Source organism: Rattus norvegicus, chromosome 10 (assembly GCF_036323735.1).
Source record: "Rattus norvegicus strain BN/NHsdMcwi chromosome 10, GRCr8, whole genome shotgun sequence".
In the NCBI taxonomy this organism is placed as follows: Eukaryota; Metazoa; Chordata; class Mammalia; order Rodentia; family Muridae; genus Rattus; species Rattus norvegicus.
The window spans coordinates 36,786,973-36,806,122 of NC_086028.1; the positions used below are offsets into that span (position 1 = coordinate 36,786,973).

The following is a 19,150-nucleotide window of genomic DNA, read 5'->3' on the forward strand; positions in this document are numbered from 1 at the left end:
TTTGGTTTCTGATTTGAGGTCAGCCTTGTCTACTGTTAAGTTCCAAGACATCCAAGGCCACACAGAGAAACCCTGTCTCACACACTCCCCCCAAAGTGTCAAATTTTAATGTTTTTGCTGGTAATTTTATATTATTTCCTAGAGCCTGGGGGGGAAAGGACCATGTGGTTGTATGTATTTCACTGCCTATCAGCAAGCGTACTGGAGGAAACCTCAATTTTCAGACTTACTACTGCAGAGCTGTGTTCTTAGCCTATAACCTCTAGTTTATGACATATTTAGATATTTTCTTTCAACTATAAGATAAAAACTAGTGCTCTTCCTTGTCTCCACATGGGATTTTGACTAAGAGCAATTTCATGACTCAGACATTTATTTGTTCTTGTTTCAGGCAACCTGACCCCGCACCTGCACAATATTTTTTCCAAGAGTCCCATCTTTGCTGGGGTGGTTCTTCCTCAAGTTCAACATCCCAAAAACGCAAGAAAGAAATACCCAAAGCTCAACGGATTGCTGGCAGATATAGTTCATGTATGTTAAGACATTAAGACTGGCTGAGAATTTGCAGAAATCATAATACCATGGGGTCTTTTCTTCTCTTTGGTGTTAGAGATGGAACCCACAGTTGGGCAAGCATTCTACTACTGACCCTCATTCCCAGCAATGATACAGTTTAAAAACGTTACCTAAAAAATATTCCAGAAAGACCCCTAAAGTGATGGATTTTTTTGTGTTTTTTTTTGTTTATGTTTTTAAATATTTATTACAAGTACATTGTTACTGTCTTCAGATACACCAGAAGAGGGCATCAGATCTCATTACAGATGACTGTGAGCCACCATGTGGTTGCTGGGATTTGAACTCAGGACCTTTTGAAGAGCAGTCAGTGCTCTTAACTGCTGAGCCATCTCTCCAGCAGTTAGAGATAACATCTCTCCATGTTAAGTGATGTTAACATGTTATAAATTATTGAAAATTAATAGAAATTAAGATTTAAGATACTGAGGGATAAACTGGGAACACTTAAAAGACTTTCCGTGTTTCCCACCACTTTTGGCATCTAGTTTACCAGGCTATGGGGCATCTGGTCTACCAGGCTATGGTTAATCTTTGCCTGGATCTTCCTAACTTTCTACAGAGGCATCTGTTGGCAGCTGTTTGAATGTACCAAAATTCACCTTAAGTTGGAAAAAGTAAAAACACTTAGTGAGGTGTATGTGTGTATGTTTGTGTATGTGTATATGTGTTGGTTTGTGTGTTGTATAAGTATAGTACTTGATAGTATGAATGTATGTGCACATAGATATATCTTGCATGCATGTGTTTCTAGAAGCCAGAAGTTGATGTTAGGTGTCTTTACTTGAATCTCTTGTGTTTTGTTGTTGTTGTTTAGTCAGAATCTCTTTCCAGGGTATAGCTCCATGATATAGTGCATAGTGAACTGGGTTCAGTCCCCACATGGGAAGGGAGATAGAGGGAACGGAGAAGGAGGGGGGACAAGAGAGGAAGATCTCCCTTTCAGTAAACCTTAATCTCCTAGCCAGTGAACTTTATCCACCTGTCTCCTCACTGGTGATAGGTTACAGATATATGGGACCATGGCATCTGAGCTCAGGTCTTCAAGCTCTCATGGCCAACAGAGCCATCTCCCTAGCCTTTACATCATACTTTACATTTTACATTGTGCTTACGGTAGGTAGCGCATGAACACAGCACAAAATTCAAATAGTGCAAGGTGGGTTTATTGTGAATAGTAAATCTTATTTTATTCCTCTAATCAGCGGTTTTCTACCTCAGGAAGAGTGAAGAGACTTATTTCTAGATGAGACTTGTATGACTGTAGTAAAGTCCTTGTTTCTAATACACAGATCTTTTTTGGTTTTTTATTTTTAGAGTTATGTGTATAGCTGTTTTGCCTGCATGTGTGTCCATGCACCATGTGTGCCTAGTGACCACAGGTGCCAAAGGACGATGGCGGGCCTCGAGGTTCCTGACAGTATCCATCTGCCTCTGCCTTCAGGATGCTGGAATAAAGATGGCACTGTCAGCATCTTGCTTGGCTCTTAATCACTAAGCTGTCTCTCCAGCCCTAACGAACACTTCTAAAGAGAAACACCGTCTCTGAAATGTCAGAACAATTACAGTGAAGCATCTATACCGTAGGTACTGGGGGACATGGAAAGCTGAACTCCGTCCCCCAGAACCTAAGTAAAAAGCTGGGGCAGTGGTGTTGAGGAGGTGGGGAGAGGAGGACCCCGGCCTCCTGTCTGGCTGAGCTGCTGAGCTGCTTGTCCAGTGGAAAGTAATCTCAAAAACTTAAGGTGGAGAGTCATGGAGAAAATATTCTGACATCAACTTCTGCTCTCCACACGTGTATGCTCAGCTGCACCGTGAGCTCAGACTCACATCACACAAACACACACACTGTTTCACCAGTTTCTATTGTGGTAACAAAACCAAACACATAAAACCGTGGCATGCAGTCTTCCCGTCTTACTGCTTGTAAGGACAGCCCTCCTAACCCTGCGAGCACTGCTGTGCAGCAGAGCGATAGAATTGTTAGTTTATACTGTGCATTGGAAGATAGCAGAAGCATCTCTTTATATTTTCTTTCTGGTCCTTCTGTATACATTTTTAGGCAAGAGCCAGCAAGATGGGTTGGCAGGTCTAGCATCTTGTTGCAAACCTGACAGCCTCTATCTCCTCCCAGGAACCCACAAAAAGGTGGGAAGAGCCGACTCCACCATGTTGTCTTCTAAATTCTTCCTCACCAATGATAAATAACTAAACATTTGAAAGACGTCAGTCAGATGATTTAACATCTCTGGGGCTTGGTCTCCTTGAGTGTACACTGGATAACCACGCCTGTGACATGAGGTGTAAAGAAGTGTGTGTGTGGGGGAAGGCCTTCTCTCAGGAAGAGTGCACTTTACCAAGCAGACACCTTTTATTCAGATCCTGTCTTCATTGTTCTAAAGAATGGGTTCTCTGTGATGGCCGTCTAAGTGTTCAGTTTCAGATGGATCATTATCTGCAGCTTCCTGTTCACAACCTGTCCCATGAGTTGGCTTTGGTTTTTGGTTGTTTTCTCAGCTAAAACCATCCCCAGGGCAAAGAAACAGAGAAGAGCTGTCTGTTGATTTTATTCTATTTTATGTGTATTGATGTTTTGACTGCCTGTATGTGTGAGCACCATGTATGTTTAGTGTCTGCAGAGACCAGAAAGAGGATTTTTTTTTATGGAGGACTTGAATTCAGTCCCTAGATTCTACAAGGTGACAAGAGAGAACCCATAACAGCCGTTTTCTGGCCTCCCTGTGTGACCATGGGATGCATACCCTGACATTCACACAAAATAGTAACTTTTAAAAGCTGCAAGAGTAAAATTCTTAGGTAACTAAATGGTCAGAATTCACTGTTAGAAATCTGCCTGTTAACAGACCCTGTTAGCTCTGGGTAATAACTCTGTCATGTGTCAAATGTTAAAAACTTGATTTTAGGGGCAGAGCCCCAAACCTCATCCTTTATTGGGCTCTCTTCTTTTTTAGGCTTGTTTACAAATTGATCCTGCTGAGAGGATATCATCCACCGATCTTTTGCATCACGATTACTTTACTAGAGATGGATTTATTGAGAAGTAAGCATTCATGGTCTCCCTAGTATTTTATATCAGGGGACTTACTAGAAGGATAGCCACTACATAGAACAATGTTACAAAGCAGAATCATTGAATTTAACAGAAACCTAATGGAGTAACTGCATCAGGGACTGACCAGGCACATGGTAGGTGGCTGGCTGTTGTCAGTCACGGGGCCACAGGGCTGTAAGCAGTGTACTGAGACCCTGTGCTGCAGTCTCACCTCAAACCAGACACCACGTTTAATTCAAGAGCTTTTTAGAGGGTTGTTTCATTTACTTTTAAAGGATTTATTTTTATTTATGTACATGTGCACATGTATATGGATGTCTGTGTAAATTAGAAGAATAATAGATCTCCTGGAGGTGGAATTATAGGCAGTTGTGAGCCACCTACCATGAGCTCTGTGACTCAAACTCTGTGTAAGTCCGAAGAGACAAAGAGCTTCTGTGTCAAAATTCAAAGTGACATTTCATTAGATTCACATGTCTAAGGGAATCTAATGTAAGTCTGTTTTGTAAGTTTTATGTGATAGATTTTCCTAGCAAAATGTCTGAAAGATCTGCTGCCAGCACACAGTTATTGTAAGGTAAATATTTACACCATCTTGGCCAGGTGATAAATGAAGCAGGAGGATTTTATGCTTGATACCAACTTGGGCTACACAGGTATATCCTGTCACAAACAAAAGTAGCGCCATCTCTTGGTGACAGTTACAATTATATAGCACTTTTAATACTTGATTGAGTAGTTCTATTAAGATAAACCATATTAAAAAGATGATCGGTTAATATTGCTTGATTCATCAGATTTATACCAGAGCTGAGAGCTAAGTTATTACAGGAAGCAAAGGTTAATTCATTTATAAAGCCAAAAGAGAATTTTAAGGAAAATGAACCTGTGAGAGATGAGAAAAAACCAGTTTTTACCAACCCTCTGCTCTATGGAAACCCAACACTTTATGGAAAGGTGAGCGTCTTCTTGCTTTTGTTCAGCCTGTGTAGTTGCACATGCTTAGAGCTCTAATGACACAGATTCTCTACATCTCACCTCTTCCAGGAAGTGGACAGAGACAAAAGGGCCAAGGAGCTCAAAGTCAGAGTCATTAAGGCCAAAGGGGGAAAAGGAGACGTCCCAGACCTGAAGAAGACAGAGAGTGAAGGTGAACACCGCCAGCAGGGCACAGCTGAGGACACACACCCCACATCACTGGACAGGAAGCCTTCTGTCTCGGAACTAACAAACCCTGTCCATCCCAGTGCGAATTCTGACACTGTCAAAGAAGACCCACACTCTGGGGGCTGTATGATAATGCCACCTATCAACCTGACAAGCAGTAATTTGTTGGCCGCAAATCCCAGTTCAAACCTCTCCCACCCCAATTCACGGTGAGCTAGAGTGAGAGGAGGCTTGATTAAGTAAGGCGTCCTCCTGTGCGGCGCATTGCAGACACACGTGTACGATGTCAGTATGGACCGGACCTGAAAAGGATCTTCTCAAGTTGCAGTCAAGTAGTAACAGGGCATTCCCTGAGGAGTTCTTGGGAATGTTATGTGAGAAGTGTTTTTCTTAGCTATATAGGTATTAAACTTTTTTTTGAGACAAATTGCCACAGAGCCCAGACTATCCTGGAACTTGCTTTGTAACCGGAGCTGGCCTCCTACACATGGTCTATCAGCCTCAGCCTCTTCAGAGATGGGGTTACAGATGTATGCCAACATGACCAACTTAGATGTTGGTTTACTGATATCTTTGGGATAGCTTTAAAAATACTTATTTTATGTCTGTATGTGTCCCTAAGTATTCATATGAGCACCACCACATTCATTCAGTGTTTGTGGAGGCCACAGGGCATCAGATCTCCTGGAGCTGGACTTACAGGTAATTGTGAGCACCCAATGTGGATGCTGGGAACTGAACCCAGGTCTGTGCTGGACAGTCCGCAATGGTTGAGCCTGGAATATCTTTTTTAAAAGAAAAATATCTTCTACTTGCAGAGAAAAGGATGATTTCACTTAAGTTTTGGCATTCATGTGTTAGTCCACTTAGTATTGCTATGCCAAAATAACCGATACTCTGCTGACATCAGATACTTAATAGAGTGCTGTTTGGCTGGCTGATGGTTAGAGCGGCTGGAACATCCAGCAGCTTGATGCCACTGCTCTGGCACAGGCTCTTTGGCTGTGTCACATCATAGCAAAGAAGGCAAGAAACTGCCCACGTGTAGAAATAACATGTGCCAATACAGAAGAAAGATTTCAGGGGAGGTGCCAGGGTCCTTTATAAAGACCCTCTTTTGTGGAGCGTCCCTCACATGCAAGAGTGCCTCCTAAGGAAAAAGTCATCAGTCCATCCTGAGATCTAGTCACCTCCCTTTTGAGTGTTCTCACCACTTACATACAGGCTCCACCCCTTTGAACACAGCACACTGGGAACAAAATCCCAGTATGCAGACCATTGGAGGACAAACTATATCTAACCATAGCACCCAGCTGCAAAGTAAGCTTTATTTCTGCCTCACAGCAGATTCTCTCCATGGAGAATGAATGGTTCAAACTAAGTCCTTCGTAGCAAATAGCCTTTCAGCAGTAAGTATGTTGGTAGGAAAGCTGTCGGGCCAGTTTTAGGTTTCTGGCCTGTGCTGCAGGTTGAGAGACTGATAGACTACTCGAGCTGGGGACTGGTGATAGACAGTGAAGACATGAGGTCTGTTTGCAAACTTACCTGGAAGGTACATCTGCTCAACCAGAGTCCGGCAGATTCATTTAGGCTCCGGGTTATGAGGATGAGCCGTCTGCCTGGATAAGCCTGTGCACTTGTCTGTGTAAACCCTAAGGTACATTGAACCGTAGGTTGTAGTAACCTATGTTCACAAGGTGATGCCTGAATTGCACTGCCATTAAACCATGGTTGTAGGCCAGTCTCAGACAAGTCCAAAAGTTCAGAACTCTAGAGGTTAAATTATCCAAGTTTAGAATAGAAACGAAGGAACAAATGGGCCTCGAGTCATTTCCTGACATGTTTCACCTGTGGTTAGCTGTGCAGTGGTTGTCCTGTCCTAGAATTCTTGGAACTTGAGACTCAGAAGTTGCCTTTTGACACTCCATGTTCTAGCAGTACCATGGTATAAATCCTTTCCTTTCACATAAGCCAGGGTCTGGTTATGTTGCTTAGGCTGTCCTTAAATTAAAAATCCTCAGTCAGCCACTCTAGTGCCGATGTTATTGATGTTTATAGCCTGGCCCACCGTTTGTAACGTATTGTTCTTAACACTGACAGAAGGACAATTCTGGGAGGTTCTAATAACTTCTCATTTATTTTTAATCAATAGGTTAACTGAAAGAACAAAAAAGAGACGCACCTCTTCACAAACTATTGGACAAACTTTGTCTAATAGCAGACAAGAGGACACAGGTCCCACACAAGTAAGGCAAGATGCTAGTCATTAAAATATGAACTTTTGGGTTGGGGAAACGTCTCAGTAAAGTGCTAGGTGAGCAAGTGTGAGGATCAGAGTTTGGGTCCACAGCACCATGTATAAAACTGGGCACAGTAGTCCATGCCCATCATCCTAGCACTGGGGAGTCAGAGAGGAGGAACCGTAGACTCTGCTGGCATATGGTCCAGGCAAATCAGTGAGCTCCTGGTAGAATGAGAAACCTTGTCTTCAAAAATAGACATCAGTGTAACCTCTGGCCTCCATAAAACATTCCTCCCAGGCCTGGAGAGATGGCTCAGCAGAGCACTGGCTGTTCTTCCAGAGGACCTGAGTTCAATTCCCAGCACTCACATGGCAGCTCACTCCTGTCTGTAACTCTAGTTCCAGAGGATCTGATGCCCTCACACAGGTATACATGCAGGCACAACACCAATGTACATAAAGTACATTTTAAAAAAAATTCCTGCCCTCCTATCCTTCTTCCCTTCTTCCCTTTTTTTCCTGTGTGGGACAAGTCCAAGGTTTTGCAGGCATTAAATGAGCGCCTACTGAGAATCCCTTCACCAGCCCCTCTTTTCTTCCTGAAAATAGACCATTTTTCCCCTGTGGTTCCAGCTTTTGGGTTGTCTCTTTATCTTTTTTTTTTCTCTTTTAGATTTATTTTATTTTATATGTGATTACCTACTGGTGTTCATGGAGACCAGAAGAGGGCATTGGTTCCCCTTAAACTAGAGTTGTGCATGGCTGTGAGCCACCATGTCGGTGCTGAGACTTGAACCCTGGTCCTTTGCAAGAGCAATAACTGCTCTAACCACTGAGCTGTATCTATATCATCTTATTCTTTATCTTAAATTATTTACTAACGCATGACTTCCACCTTTACAAATCAAAAGGCTTGTGCTTTTCTCTTTCAAAAATATCTTTATGGATTAAAAACACTTGCCAAATAGATGTAGTTGCCTTGCTCTAGAAATGCTAGCCATTCTTTCTCTTTTTTGCTCATCATTTCTTTACATAACACAATCAGTTTATAACATTCAAGGCACAGCATTATTTATTATAACATAAATTGAAACATCCAGGCAGTGGCGCACACCTTTGATCCCAACATGCAGGAGGCAGAAGCAGGAAGACCTCTGTTAGTTTGAGGTCAGCCTGGTCTACAGAAGTGAATTCCAGGAACAGTCAGGGCTGTTACATAGAGAAACCCTGTCTTTAACAACAACCACAAAGTCAAGGTTGTGGTTCTTTAAATCAAGAGCAGTAAACGGACTGAAAACCTCACCTGGAGAACCTCCCTGGGAGACTCGCTGCTTCTGTGTTGAGTGTTGCTCTAGTCTGTTGGTTTGTGTGTTGTTTTGCTTTTGTTTTCTTAGGATCTCACTATGTATCCTAGGCTGGCCTTGAACTCGAAATCCTTCTGCCTGACTCCCAAGTGCTGGGACTGCAGGCAAGTCCACCATACTTCATTCTGTTCTGCTTTTTTTTTGGGGGGGGGGTAACCAAAATTTTTTATATGAAGAAATGGTACAAATTAAAGAACTTAAGCAGATGTTTTGGTGCGACTTATAGAAAAGATGAAGGCCGCCTGACCTGCATGCCTTGCCTCAGTGACCAGTAAAGTCTGTTCTGCTTCTTGATTATTAAAATAATCTCTGGAACTGTTTTCCATCATCCAGATAGCCAGCATTTGTAAGCTTAAGACTCTATAGCTGGTCACCCACAGTTCTTCACATTAACTGGTACTTGTTTGTCTAGGTCCAAACAGAGAAAGGTGCATTTAATGAGCGAACAGGTCAGAATGACCAAATAGCAAGTGGAAACAAAAGAAAACTGAATTTTTCCAAATGCGACAGGAAAGAATTCCATTTCCCTGAGCTGCCGTTCACAATACAGGCGAAGGAGATGAAAGGGATGGAGGGTAAGTAGGTGGCCCCCCGAGGGGCGGGGCTGCCTGTGAGAACACTTAGCTGGGGTCTTTGTAGAAGGAACCAGTTGCTTTGAAAAAGTAAGCTAAGTAGAGGGCCAGACTTCTGTTCTGGTTTGTTTTGTTTTGTTTTGTTTTGTTGTTCTGTTCTGTTCTATTCTATTCTGTTAGGGTCTATGTGTTTCTGGCTGTCCTAGAACTCACTCTATAGACTAGGCTGGCCTGAACTCATAGAGATCTGCCTGCCTCTTCCTTCAGAGAGTGCTGGGACTAAAGGTCCGCTGTGCTCAGCAAGGGTGAGGCTTAGTAAAGATCATTTTAAAGAAAGGTAAAGACAACCCCAAAGGGTAAATGTTCTGTTAGCTTAATGCTGACATGTTGGGATAGAATTTCAGGAAGACGAACCTAATTTCACAGAAGGTGGGGTAAAGCACCTTCCTTGCTCAGTTGCCCATGTTCTACATGTTCTGGACATGCTGGGATTTTGGTAGATTTCTTTCTGAATGTAGAATTTGTCATAAATTTAAGCTTTATCTTAAGGGCTGGTGAGATAGCTCAGCAGGTAAAGGCACTTGATGCTAAGCCTTTTTTTTTTTTTTTTTTTGGTTCTTTTTTTCGGAGCTGGGGACCGAACCCAGGGCCTTGTGCTTCCTAGGTAAGCGCTCTACCACTGAGCTAAATCCCCAGCCCCTCTTTCTTTCTTTTTATTTATATGAGTACACTGTCACTGTCATCAGACACACCAGAAGAGGGCATCAGATCCCATTACAGATGGTTTAAGCCACCATGTGGTTGCTGGGACTTGAACTCAGGACCTCTGGAAGAGCAGTCAATGCTCTTAACCACTGAGCCCTCTCTCCAGCCCGATGCTAAGCTTTAGTGACCTGAGTTTGATCATGAGATTTACACCATAGAAGGAAAGGACTGGCCCCACCCTTAAACAAATGAATAATAAATATATTCAGATAAAATTAAGCAGATATTTATTTTAAAATAAAATTTATTGTTGTGAGCAAAAGTTTTTCCTTTCCTTAGAAAACAGACACCTAATCGAAATGTGATATAATAGCAAGGTATAAAATATAGAATGTACAATTTGAGAGTCCCCTGATGAAAATAGAGACTTGCTCTTGTGAGATCACAAAATAAAATACCATATCTTACAACTCAGTTACTCAGTTCCTTTGAGACTTGAGTTCTAAAGTGGGCTTAATGACTGCTGGGATACACCTACCTGAAGCCCTTGAGAGGAAATTATAATTTCAAGGAAGGGCCAACAAATTATGTTGTTTTTTTTTTTCTCCAAAAGTTAAACAGATAAAAGTGCTGAAGAGAGAATCAAAGAAAACGGATTCACCTAAAATACCAACTTTACTTAGTATGGACTCAAATCAAGAAAAACAAGAGGTAAACACTTAATATTCTTTATAGAATGTCGTTTTGTCTTTACTGAGTGTTTAAATTTAGTTACTATTGGAAAGTTTATAAAAATTAAAACTTTTATAATCTTTAAACTTTAGAAACAGGTCTGTTTTTAATCTTACTTTATTTATATGTATTTTTGGCTTTTTGATACAGGGTCTCACTGTGTAGCTCTGGCTGTTCTGGAATTCACAGAGGTCTTTCTCCCTCTGCCTCCCCAATGATGGGATTAAAGGCGTGTAACACCATACCCAGTTATTTATGTTCTTACAACCAACTACTGAAAGCTTCTAAGTGTTAGTTTCTGTAGTAGTAAACAGCCGCCCTCTGTTGACTTTTCAATGATTAGAACATACAGCATCCAGGACAGAGCAGCTGTGGTGTGTTCACCATCCAGTGTGGTTCAGGTGATCCATACCATGGGATGAGTTGTGGCTGACTGCCCTGTGTAGTACCACTGTGTTTGCCTTTGGCTTTTCCCTTCTGTGTTCTTCCAGTTTTCTGTCTGCCACTGTTCCCTAGCTGTTGTCCTGTCTCCAACCCCACCCACCACAGTAATTCTTAGATTTTACTCAGAAATCTTGCTGTCATCAACATCCATTTGAATGCCTTCTCTGAAGGGAAGGAGAGTAAACCAACAGTGAGTCTCAGCATCCAGGTGGCCTTGGATTTCCTAGTGAGGTCATCGTGTGCATAATTTATCAATTTTATTATTCCCATTCATGATAGTTATTCCTGCTTTATTAAAGAAAATTGAGTAAATTAAAATTATGGGAAGGTCGTGTAGCTCAGTTGGCAGTGTGCTGACCCTGCACACACAAGGCTGTAGCTCCAGTAAATCAGGTGTACAGATCTCTAATCGCAGCACTTGAGAAGTAGAGGCAGAAGGATCAGAAGTTAAAGGTCCTCTTCAGTGACTTTGAGGCCATCCTGGGCCATAAGACTTTGTCTCAGAGAAAACGAGAAAACACACACTCACACACTCACACACACACACACACACACACACACATACACACATACATATATGCATATGTGTGTATGTATAGATTTTCCTGAAATCCTATAAGGTGTCTCCATTTTGATGTTTAGAGCAATAGCCTTGTTTTGACAGTCCCAGTACTACTTGTGTATGTCACAACCTACTTTGCAGAACCAAAGCTGTTATTGAACAGGAAAGCCATTAAGGAACATTATAAGTTCCTTTAGTTCATTATAAGTCACAAGATTCTTTAAGCTTGTGCACTTAAGGGATGTACTCATGTCCGGGAAATCTACGTAGTACACCATTTGCAAATGTGTTGGCTCATTGGGTGAGTTAGGGATCTTGGATCTGCAGAGAGTTGTGATGTGCCACTGTTCATGCTGCTATTCCGTGAAAGGCCCAGGAGCCCAGACCACATATGCACACAGGATAAATGAATCCAAACAGTTCTCTCAGATGTTTACATGGTGTGGAATTTCTGAAAAGGTGTGGAATTTATTATTTCTTAAAAAGAGTAATAGAAACCAATTGTAGTTATTGGAAGCAACCAGGAGCTGTCAGTGTTGCCCAGAACTTATCTGTACTCCATTCAGAAGCTCTAGTGCATAGCTGAGACCGACAGCACTAATCTGAACACATCTTGGTGAGTTAACACCAAAATTAAGAAAATTCCTGAGCTGGTGAGATGATTCAGTACGTAAAGATGCTGTCAGGTTGGAAGACCCGAGGTCTAGTTCTAGAATGACAGAGCAGAAAGAACGAACCAGGCCTCACAAGCTGGCCCTGACCTTAACACGAACATCATTCACACACAAAATAGATCTATGTAAAAATGTCCTTAGTCATGTATGCTTTCACATGCCTTTAATACCAACACTTGAGGGGCAGAGCAGGTGAGTCACTGTGAGTTTGAGAACAGTCTGTTCTACATAGTGAATTCCAGGCCAGCCAGAACTTCATAGTGAGACCCTATCTCAAAATCTGATCTTCTAAATTTTCAGTCTGTGGTTTATTTTTAGTTTGAGAGAGTATAACATACTTTTCAAAACATGAGGAGGACCTAGGAGTGTAGCACCTACTGCTTGCCTGGCATCAGCTTGGTCTCCAGTACACCAAGACAAACAAAACCAGAGGACAGGGAATGACAACTTTCTTGTTCTCCTCTTAGCTTCCATTGCTTGGTTTTTTTTTTTTATTACTTCATCAGATCCAAGCACTTCCTAGCTGTGTACCCAACTCTTTCAGGGGTCTTTGTTAGCAATACATTGACATATGAAGGTCCATACTGAAGGGGCTCTTTGATCAGACAGAACCGTGCATGACTGTGAATGAGCAGCTTGGTCAAGAAAGGAAAGAGCCCACAGGGAGGGGAGGCCAAGGGTAAGTAGCTCTGTCTAATGAGGAGTCCTTTGTCACCAGTCTCCCAGTGCCCTTATGAGCAATCTCTGCAGTAAAATACAGGTATTTTATCTTAGCCTGGTTTCCTTAGCCAGTGACTCACCACTTCCTGTTTGTTTTTAGAACACAAGAAACGCACCAGCCTAAAGAGAGAGGAACCTGCTCAGTGTAGACTAGAAAGTGTGGCAGATGAAAATTCAGGGGATCCTAGAATTGTGTGTGGTTAAAGCAACCCTTTGTTTTTGTCAGTGTTAAATGCACAGAAATGCTGACTAGCATCAAAGCCTGAATAGCTGGGTGTGGTCTCCTATTTTTGCTTTCAAATTTCTAATAATGTTCTTGTTTTCTTAATTTGAATGTTAAATTCACAAATGCCTGTTAATAGAAATACGTTTCATATCAAATCATGTAACTTTGTTTAATCATCCAGCATGTTGATTAGTCTTTACTCCTGGATTTGATTTAGAGCTTTATAATTATAAAAGGGAAAGTTACTTAATATGTAACAGAGAGTCCCAGTGTAAATATATAATATAGAGAGTACCAATATAAACATATAAAACAGAGCATCCTAATGTAAGTATAAAATATATATAGTCCCAAGGTGAACATATAATACAGAGAGTCCCAATGTAAGTACATAATACAGAGTCCCAAGGAGAATATATAATACAGAAACCCAGTTTGAATATATAACACAGGAAGTTCCAGTGAAAATATGTAATCATCCTAATGTAAATATGTAGCACAGAGGGGTCTGGAGAGACGACTCAGTGGTTAAGAGCACTGACTGCTCTTAATTCAATTTCCAGCAACCACATGATAGCTCACAGCCATCTTTAATGGGGTCTGATGTGCCCTCTTCTGGTGTGTCCAATGGCAGCTACAGTGTACACATATGCATAAAATAAAAAAATAACATGATACAGAGTGTCCCAGTGTAAATATGTAACACAGAGTGCCCCAGTGTAAATATGTAATAGAGTGTCCCAGTGTCAATATGTAACACAGAATCCCAGTGTAAATATGTAGCACAGAGTTCCAGTGTAAATATGTAACACAGAGTGTCCCAGTGTAAATATATAACACAGAGTGTCCCAGTGTCAATATGTAATACAGAGTGTCCCAGTGTAAATATGTAACACAGAGTGTCCCAGTGTCAATATGTAATAGAGTGTCCCAGTGTCAATATGTAATACAGAGTGTCCCAGTGTAAATATGTAACACAGAGTCCCAGTGTAAATATGTAACACAGAGTGTCCCAGCGTCAATATGTAACACAGAGTCTTAGTGTAAATATGTAACACAGAGTCCCAGTGTAAATATGTAACACAGAGTGTCCCAGTGTCAATATGTAACACAGAGTGTCCCAGTGTCAATATGTAACACAGAGTGTCCCAGTGTCAATATGTAACACAGAGTGTCCCAGTGTAAATATGTAACACAGAGTGTCCCAGTGTAAATATGTAACACAGAGTGTCCCAGTGTAAATATGTAACACAGAGTGTCCCAGTGTAAATATGTAACACAGAGTGTCCCAGTGTAAATATGTAACACAGAGTGTCCCAGTGTCAATATGTAACACAGAGTGTCCCAGTGTCAATATGTAACACAGAGTGTCCCAGTGTCAATATGTAACACAGAGTGTCCCAGTGTCAATATGTAACACAGAGTGTCCCAGTGTCAATATGTAACACAGAGTGTCCCAGTGTCAATATGTAACACAGAGTGTCCCAGTGTAAATATGTAACACAGAGTGTTCCCGTGTCAATATGTAACAGAGTCCCAGTGTCAATGTGTAACACAGAGTGTCCCAGTGTCAAAATGTAACAGAGTGTCCCAGTGTAAATATGTAACACAGAGTCCCAGTGTCAATGTGTTACACAGAGTGTCCCAGTGTCAATATGTAACACAGAGTCCCAATGTCTAGGTGCCCAAGTATTCTGAAAGCAAAGAAGATAAGCATGAGCAGAAGTTGGGTTCCACACCAAACATGCTGGTCAGACATTGGGTCTTGTCTTGTAGTTTGGTTTAAAGGATGGGACTTCGCTTACCATTTAGTAGATCGACTTTAGTGTAACATTAGTACAGTCACGGCTTTGACAGAAGATATTTACATTTCTTATCCCTGGCTTGGTTTTTAATTTTAGGGTGGAGATGGCGATTGTGAGGGGAAGAATTTGAAGAGGAACAGATTTTTTTTTTCCCGATAGTTCTTTGTATTTTAAGTAATCTTAAAAATACAACCTTGACAAGTCCTTCCTTTTTATTTGATATACAATAGACTGTAACGTAGGTCGCTGCTAAGATAGCTGTCCATCCCATCTACATCAGCATCATCTGCTTTTTTGGTTTTGCTAGCAAAATTTTAACCATTTTTCTCTTTCTTCTAAAAACTGTGTTATTTTGATGCTGTGATTTGAAATTATAAAATCACCTTCTCTACCTGCTTCCTTCCTTGCTACAATTACTGAGTGGGTAGTCACATGATGTGCCCTGCTCACAGCGCTCTTAGCCTGCTGAGAGCCCTCATAAGCCAGGGTCTCCTGGAAAGCACTGGCCTCTTCAAGTGGATGCTCGATGAACCTTCATATCTGTTGTCTTAGCAACCACTCGTTGCCATCACATGATGAAAGACATTCTGTTGTCAGCAGTGAAGCATTTATAGTACTTTGATAACACCAGTGATATGATGACAGTGATATGATGTTCCTAGGTTAAATTCCTTGAGTTGCCTGCATTCTCTGACTCCCCTAGGCTAATCGTTCTTTCCATTTAGCCAGAAGAATTTCCTGAAGAAACAATGCACACCTGGAAAAGGTTTTCTTTCTATCCTGGGCTGTTTTCTGTTGCTGAATAATACAGACTGGGTAGTTAGTTAACATAAAAAAACAAAGATTTTTTAGCTCATAGTTCTGGAAGCTAAAAGTCCACTGATACTGGCCAAAATCTGTTCAGTGTCTGGGAGGGCCTTGCTACAGTTGAGCAAGAGGTGGAGGGCACTCCGTGGAGTGGCAGTACATCATGGAGGTGCCATTTCATGACTTTGTCCATTCTGAATTACCTCCTGAAGGCCCCAGCTGCCTAATGTCATTGACATATTAGTTTGATTAAGCTTTTTTTTTTTTAAGATTTATTTATTTTATATATGTTAGTACATTGTTGCTGACTTCAGACATACCAGAAGAGGGCATTGGAGATCCCATTACCAATGGTTGTAATCCACCATGTGGTTGTGGTTGCTGGGAATTGAACTCAGGACTTCTGGAAGAGCAGTCAGTGCCCTTAACTACTGAGCCATTTCTCTAGCCCCAGATTAAGCTTTTTGTAGAGAGAATATCTTGTGTATTGTATGGATGCATCACCTGTCAACTGAAAATCCTATTGCTTATTGCCTAGGCACGAAGTAGGAGATGGGACATCTGGGAGGCAAAAAGAATTCTGGAATAGAGCCAGGTTCAGGGAAGATCTGGCTGGGGAAGATGTGAGGAGACAGAGGCGTGGTGCCTGAGCATAGGTAACCAGCCACGTGGCAGAATGTAGATCAGAATAAATGACTTCTGTTGTTATGATTCTAGTCAGAGAAGAGCCTAGTTATATGGCCAAGGTATTTGTAAATGTACTTTGAATCTGAGCCTTATTTCTGGAAGCACAGGGTTGGGAGGTAGAACCAGGACCGAACTTCTCCAGCTTATAGCACAGTAACTTCTTTTTAACCTGGGGATGCTGAGAAATGATTCGGGATGCACATGTGCTAGGCAAGCTCTTTACCACTGAGCTAAGATTTGGGCCTTTTGTTGTTTTGTATTAAGACTCTTATTATATATAGCCTCAGCTGACCTAGTACTCTCTATTTAGTATCCAGGCTAGCCTAAGTCTTGGAGCAATCCTCCTGCCTCAGTCTCCTGAATGCTCAAAGTATAGGCATGCTCCAAACATGAGCTTTTGAAGGATATATTTAAACCAAAGCACTACCAAAATTCTAAATTGTTTTTTACTCTGTAAAAATTATAAAATTGTCATACTTGATGTTTTACCATACTTTTGTCTAGTTTCCTAGTTACTAAATAAACATGAAAAAGAAAACAAAACAAATTTTTGTCCTTTAAGACAGTTTCTCTGTATAGTCCTGACTGTCCTGAACTCGCTCTGTAGACCAGGATGGCCTCAGACTCAGAGATCCGCCTGCCTCTGCCTCCTGAGTACTTGGATTAAAGGCATGCGCCACTACACCCAGCAAGAAACCACAATTTATTTAATAATATACTGTGCTGTGTGTTTAACATAGGAAAGTCTTTTTTCATATACTACTTTTATTAATTCCCTGAGAATCTCAGACTGTGTTTTGATCCTATTCACTTCTTACTCATTTCTATAACTCCTTCCAGATTCACCTCACTTTCCTACTGCACACACAATTTCATGTCATATAATATGTTTTTTTATTTTTAATAACCTGTCAATTCAATTTGTGCTGCCTATATTCTTCTGGGGATAAGGGCATCCACTGGAGTATTAGCAACCCACAGGGGCCACACCCTTGAAGAAAACTGATTCCTTTTGTCTAGAAGCTTCAGTTGTCCAAAGCTACACAGTTAGGGTTGAGGACTCGTGAGCCCTTCACCCTCATGCTAGAGTAACTGGCTTGACCCTGTGCAAGCAGCCACAGCTGCAGCTCTGACTGGTCTAGAAGACACTGTCTCACTCTGGTCCTGCCTGACTTCTGCTGCTCCTTCAGTCCCTCTGCCCCTTCTCCCATGATGTTCTCTGAGCCTCATGGAAGACCGGATGGTACAGATGTCCCATTTGTAGATGAACAAATACTCCCCTGCCATTTCTTCTCTGCACTTTGACCAGTTGTGAGTTTCTGGATTAACCACCATTCATGGCATAAAGAAACATCTCTCTAGAGTCCCGAGAGCCACACTAATCTATAGGGATGAAGGAATGACTTGAGAGGACAGGTTGATACTATATGTGCACTTAGTAGAAGAATAGGTTTAGCTCTGGGGTGTATGAACTTCAGGTCATGGGTTCTTAGCTAGATTTACAGTACCAGGTATGCCTTTTCCACTTTGCAGACCTTAATTGTAGTCACAAGCAGTTATTTATCCCTACCACAGTCATACTGCCTATGGCCACACTGCATCTCTTGCCGTACCAGTCATTATTGTAGTGCACAGGTCCATAGCTAGGTCAGCCTGCTGATGACTTTCCCCCCTCAGCAGTCTGCACAGCACCTTCCAGGACTATGCTAGCTAGCCAGCTGGGAAGAAACATTCTTGGTAAGTACCAACTTGATTTCTCCAGGACCTGGGACAAAAGTATGTGGTGACTTTAGGAGTGGGGGCTCACCATTAAGTTCTAGTGTGCAACCAAGAGTACTGCATAGCCTGTGTGGTTTTGGGCGTCTTAGAGAAGTTTTGATTCAGAGTCAGGGAGGCAGCATAATTGGTCCAGTGCTCGCCTAACATGTATGAAACCCTGGGTTCAGTCTCTTGTGTTGCATAAACCAGCCATGTGGCACACATGGGGGCCTATGTTAAAAAAAGCACACCTCTCACCCCAAAAAAGCATATGGGGCCAGAAGATGGCTTAGTGACTAAGAGTTCTTGCTATTCTTGTGAAAGAGCTGAGTTTGGTTCCCAGCAGCCCCACAGGCTCATAACTGCCTGTAGTAACAGTTCCTGGAGATCTGACCCTCTCTTCTGGCCTGTGTCATTCAGTACATAGACATAGGAACACATTACACCAGTGTGTAGGAGCATCCAGAGAAGGAAAGCTGCCCAAGTTCAGAACCATACTGTCTGAAGTGCAAATTAAAGACCCCTACAGGGAGATAGGGCCATGTTACTAAAACAGTCCTCAGAAATGTATAGGGAAATAATCGAGTTATCTTAGGTGAATGAGAAACTGCAGTTCAAGATGATTATAAATGAGAAAACATTCTTTATATTTTTTTAAATAAGGGTTGGAGAGATGGCTCAGTGGTCAAGAGAACTGATTGCTCTTCCAGAAGTCCTGAGTTCAATTACCAGCAACCACATGGTGGCTCACAACCATCTATAATAGGATCTGATGCCCTCTTCTGGTATATCTGAAGACAGCCACAGGGGACTCATATAAGTAAAATAAATATATTTTTTTAATTTTAAATAAAATTAATTTTTTAAAAAAACACTACACATAAAAACACATATTAATGCTGGGCTGTGGGAGTTCAAGAAAGCAGCCCTTGGTTAATGGAAGGCAAAGCAGAACACAGAAGAAACTACTCTCTATGTTACAATCTCCAACAACTTTCTTTTCCTGCAGAGGCAGGAAAGCTGATGAACTGTGACC

General features: G+C 41.7%; 1 protein-coding gene across 28 annotated transcripts in view; it reads left to right on the forward strand.

The window, feature by feature from the left end:
- Nucleotides 1-19,150, forward strand: part of Cdkl3 (cyclin-dependent kinase-like 3) — a 94,785-nt gene that overhangs the window by 31,560 nt on the left and 44,075 nt on the right. For 16 of the 28 annotated variants that reach the window (XR_010055233.1, XR_010055235.1, XR_010055234.1 and 13 more), the window contains 7 exons: nucleotides 392-531; nucleotides 3,549-3,637; nucleotides 4,447-4,606; nucleotides 4,697-5,025; nucleotides 6,969-7,062; nucleotides 8,835-8,997; nucleotides 10,313-10,410. Coding sequence is in view for 20 of the 28 variants with exons in the window: in XM_039086738.2 (XP_038942666.1) it covers nucleotides 392-531; nucleotides 3,549-3,637; nucleotides 4,447-4,606; nucleotides 4,697-5,025; nucleotides 6,969-7,062; nucleotides 8,835-8,997; nucleotides 10,313-10,410 (1,073 nt within the window). In the remaining 8 variants the exon portion in view is untranslated. Of the gene's footprint in view, nucleotides 1-391; nucleotides 532-3,548; nucleotides 3,638-4,446; nucleotides 4,607-4,696; nucleotides 5,260-6,968; nucleotides 7,063-8,834; nucleotides 8,998-10,312; nucleotides 10,411-10,581; nucleotides 12,692-12,716; nucleotides 12,791-14,958; nucleotides 16,904-19,150 lie in introns of those variants that run through there. The other 12 variants (XM_063269760.1, XM_063269759.1, XM_008773889.4 and 9 more) reach the window with 8 other exon arrangements.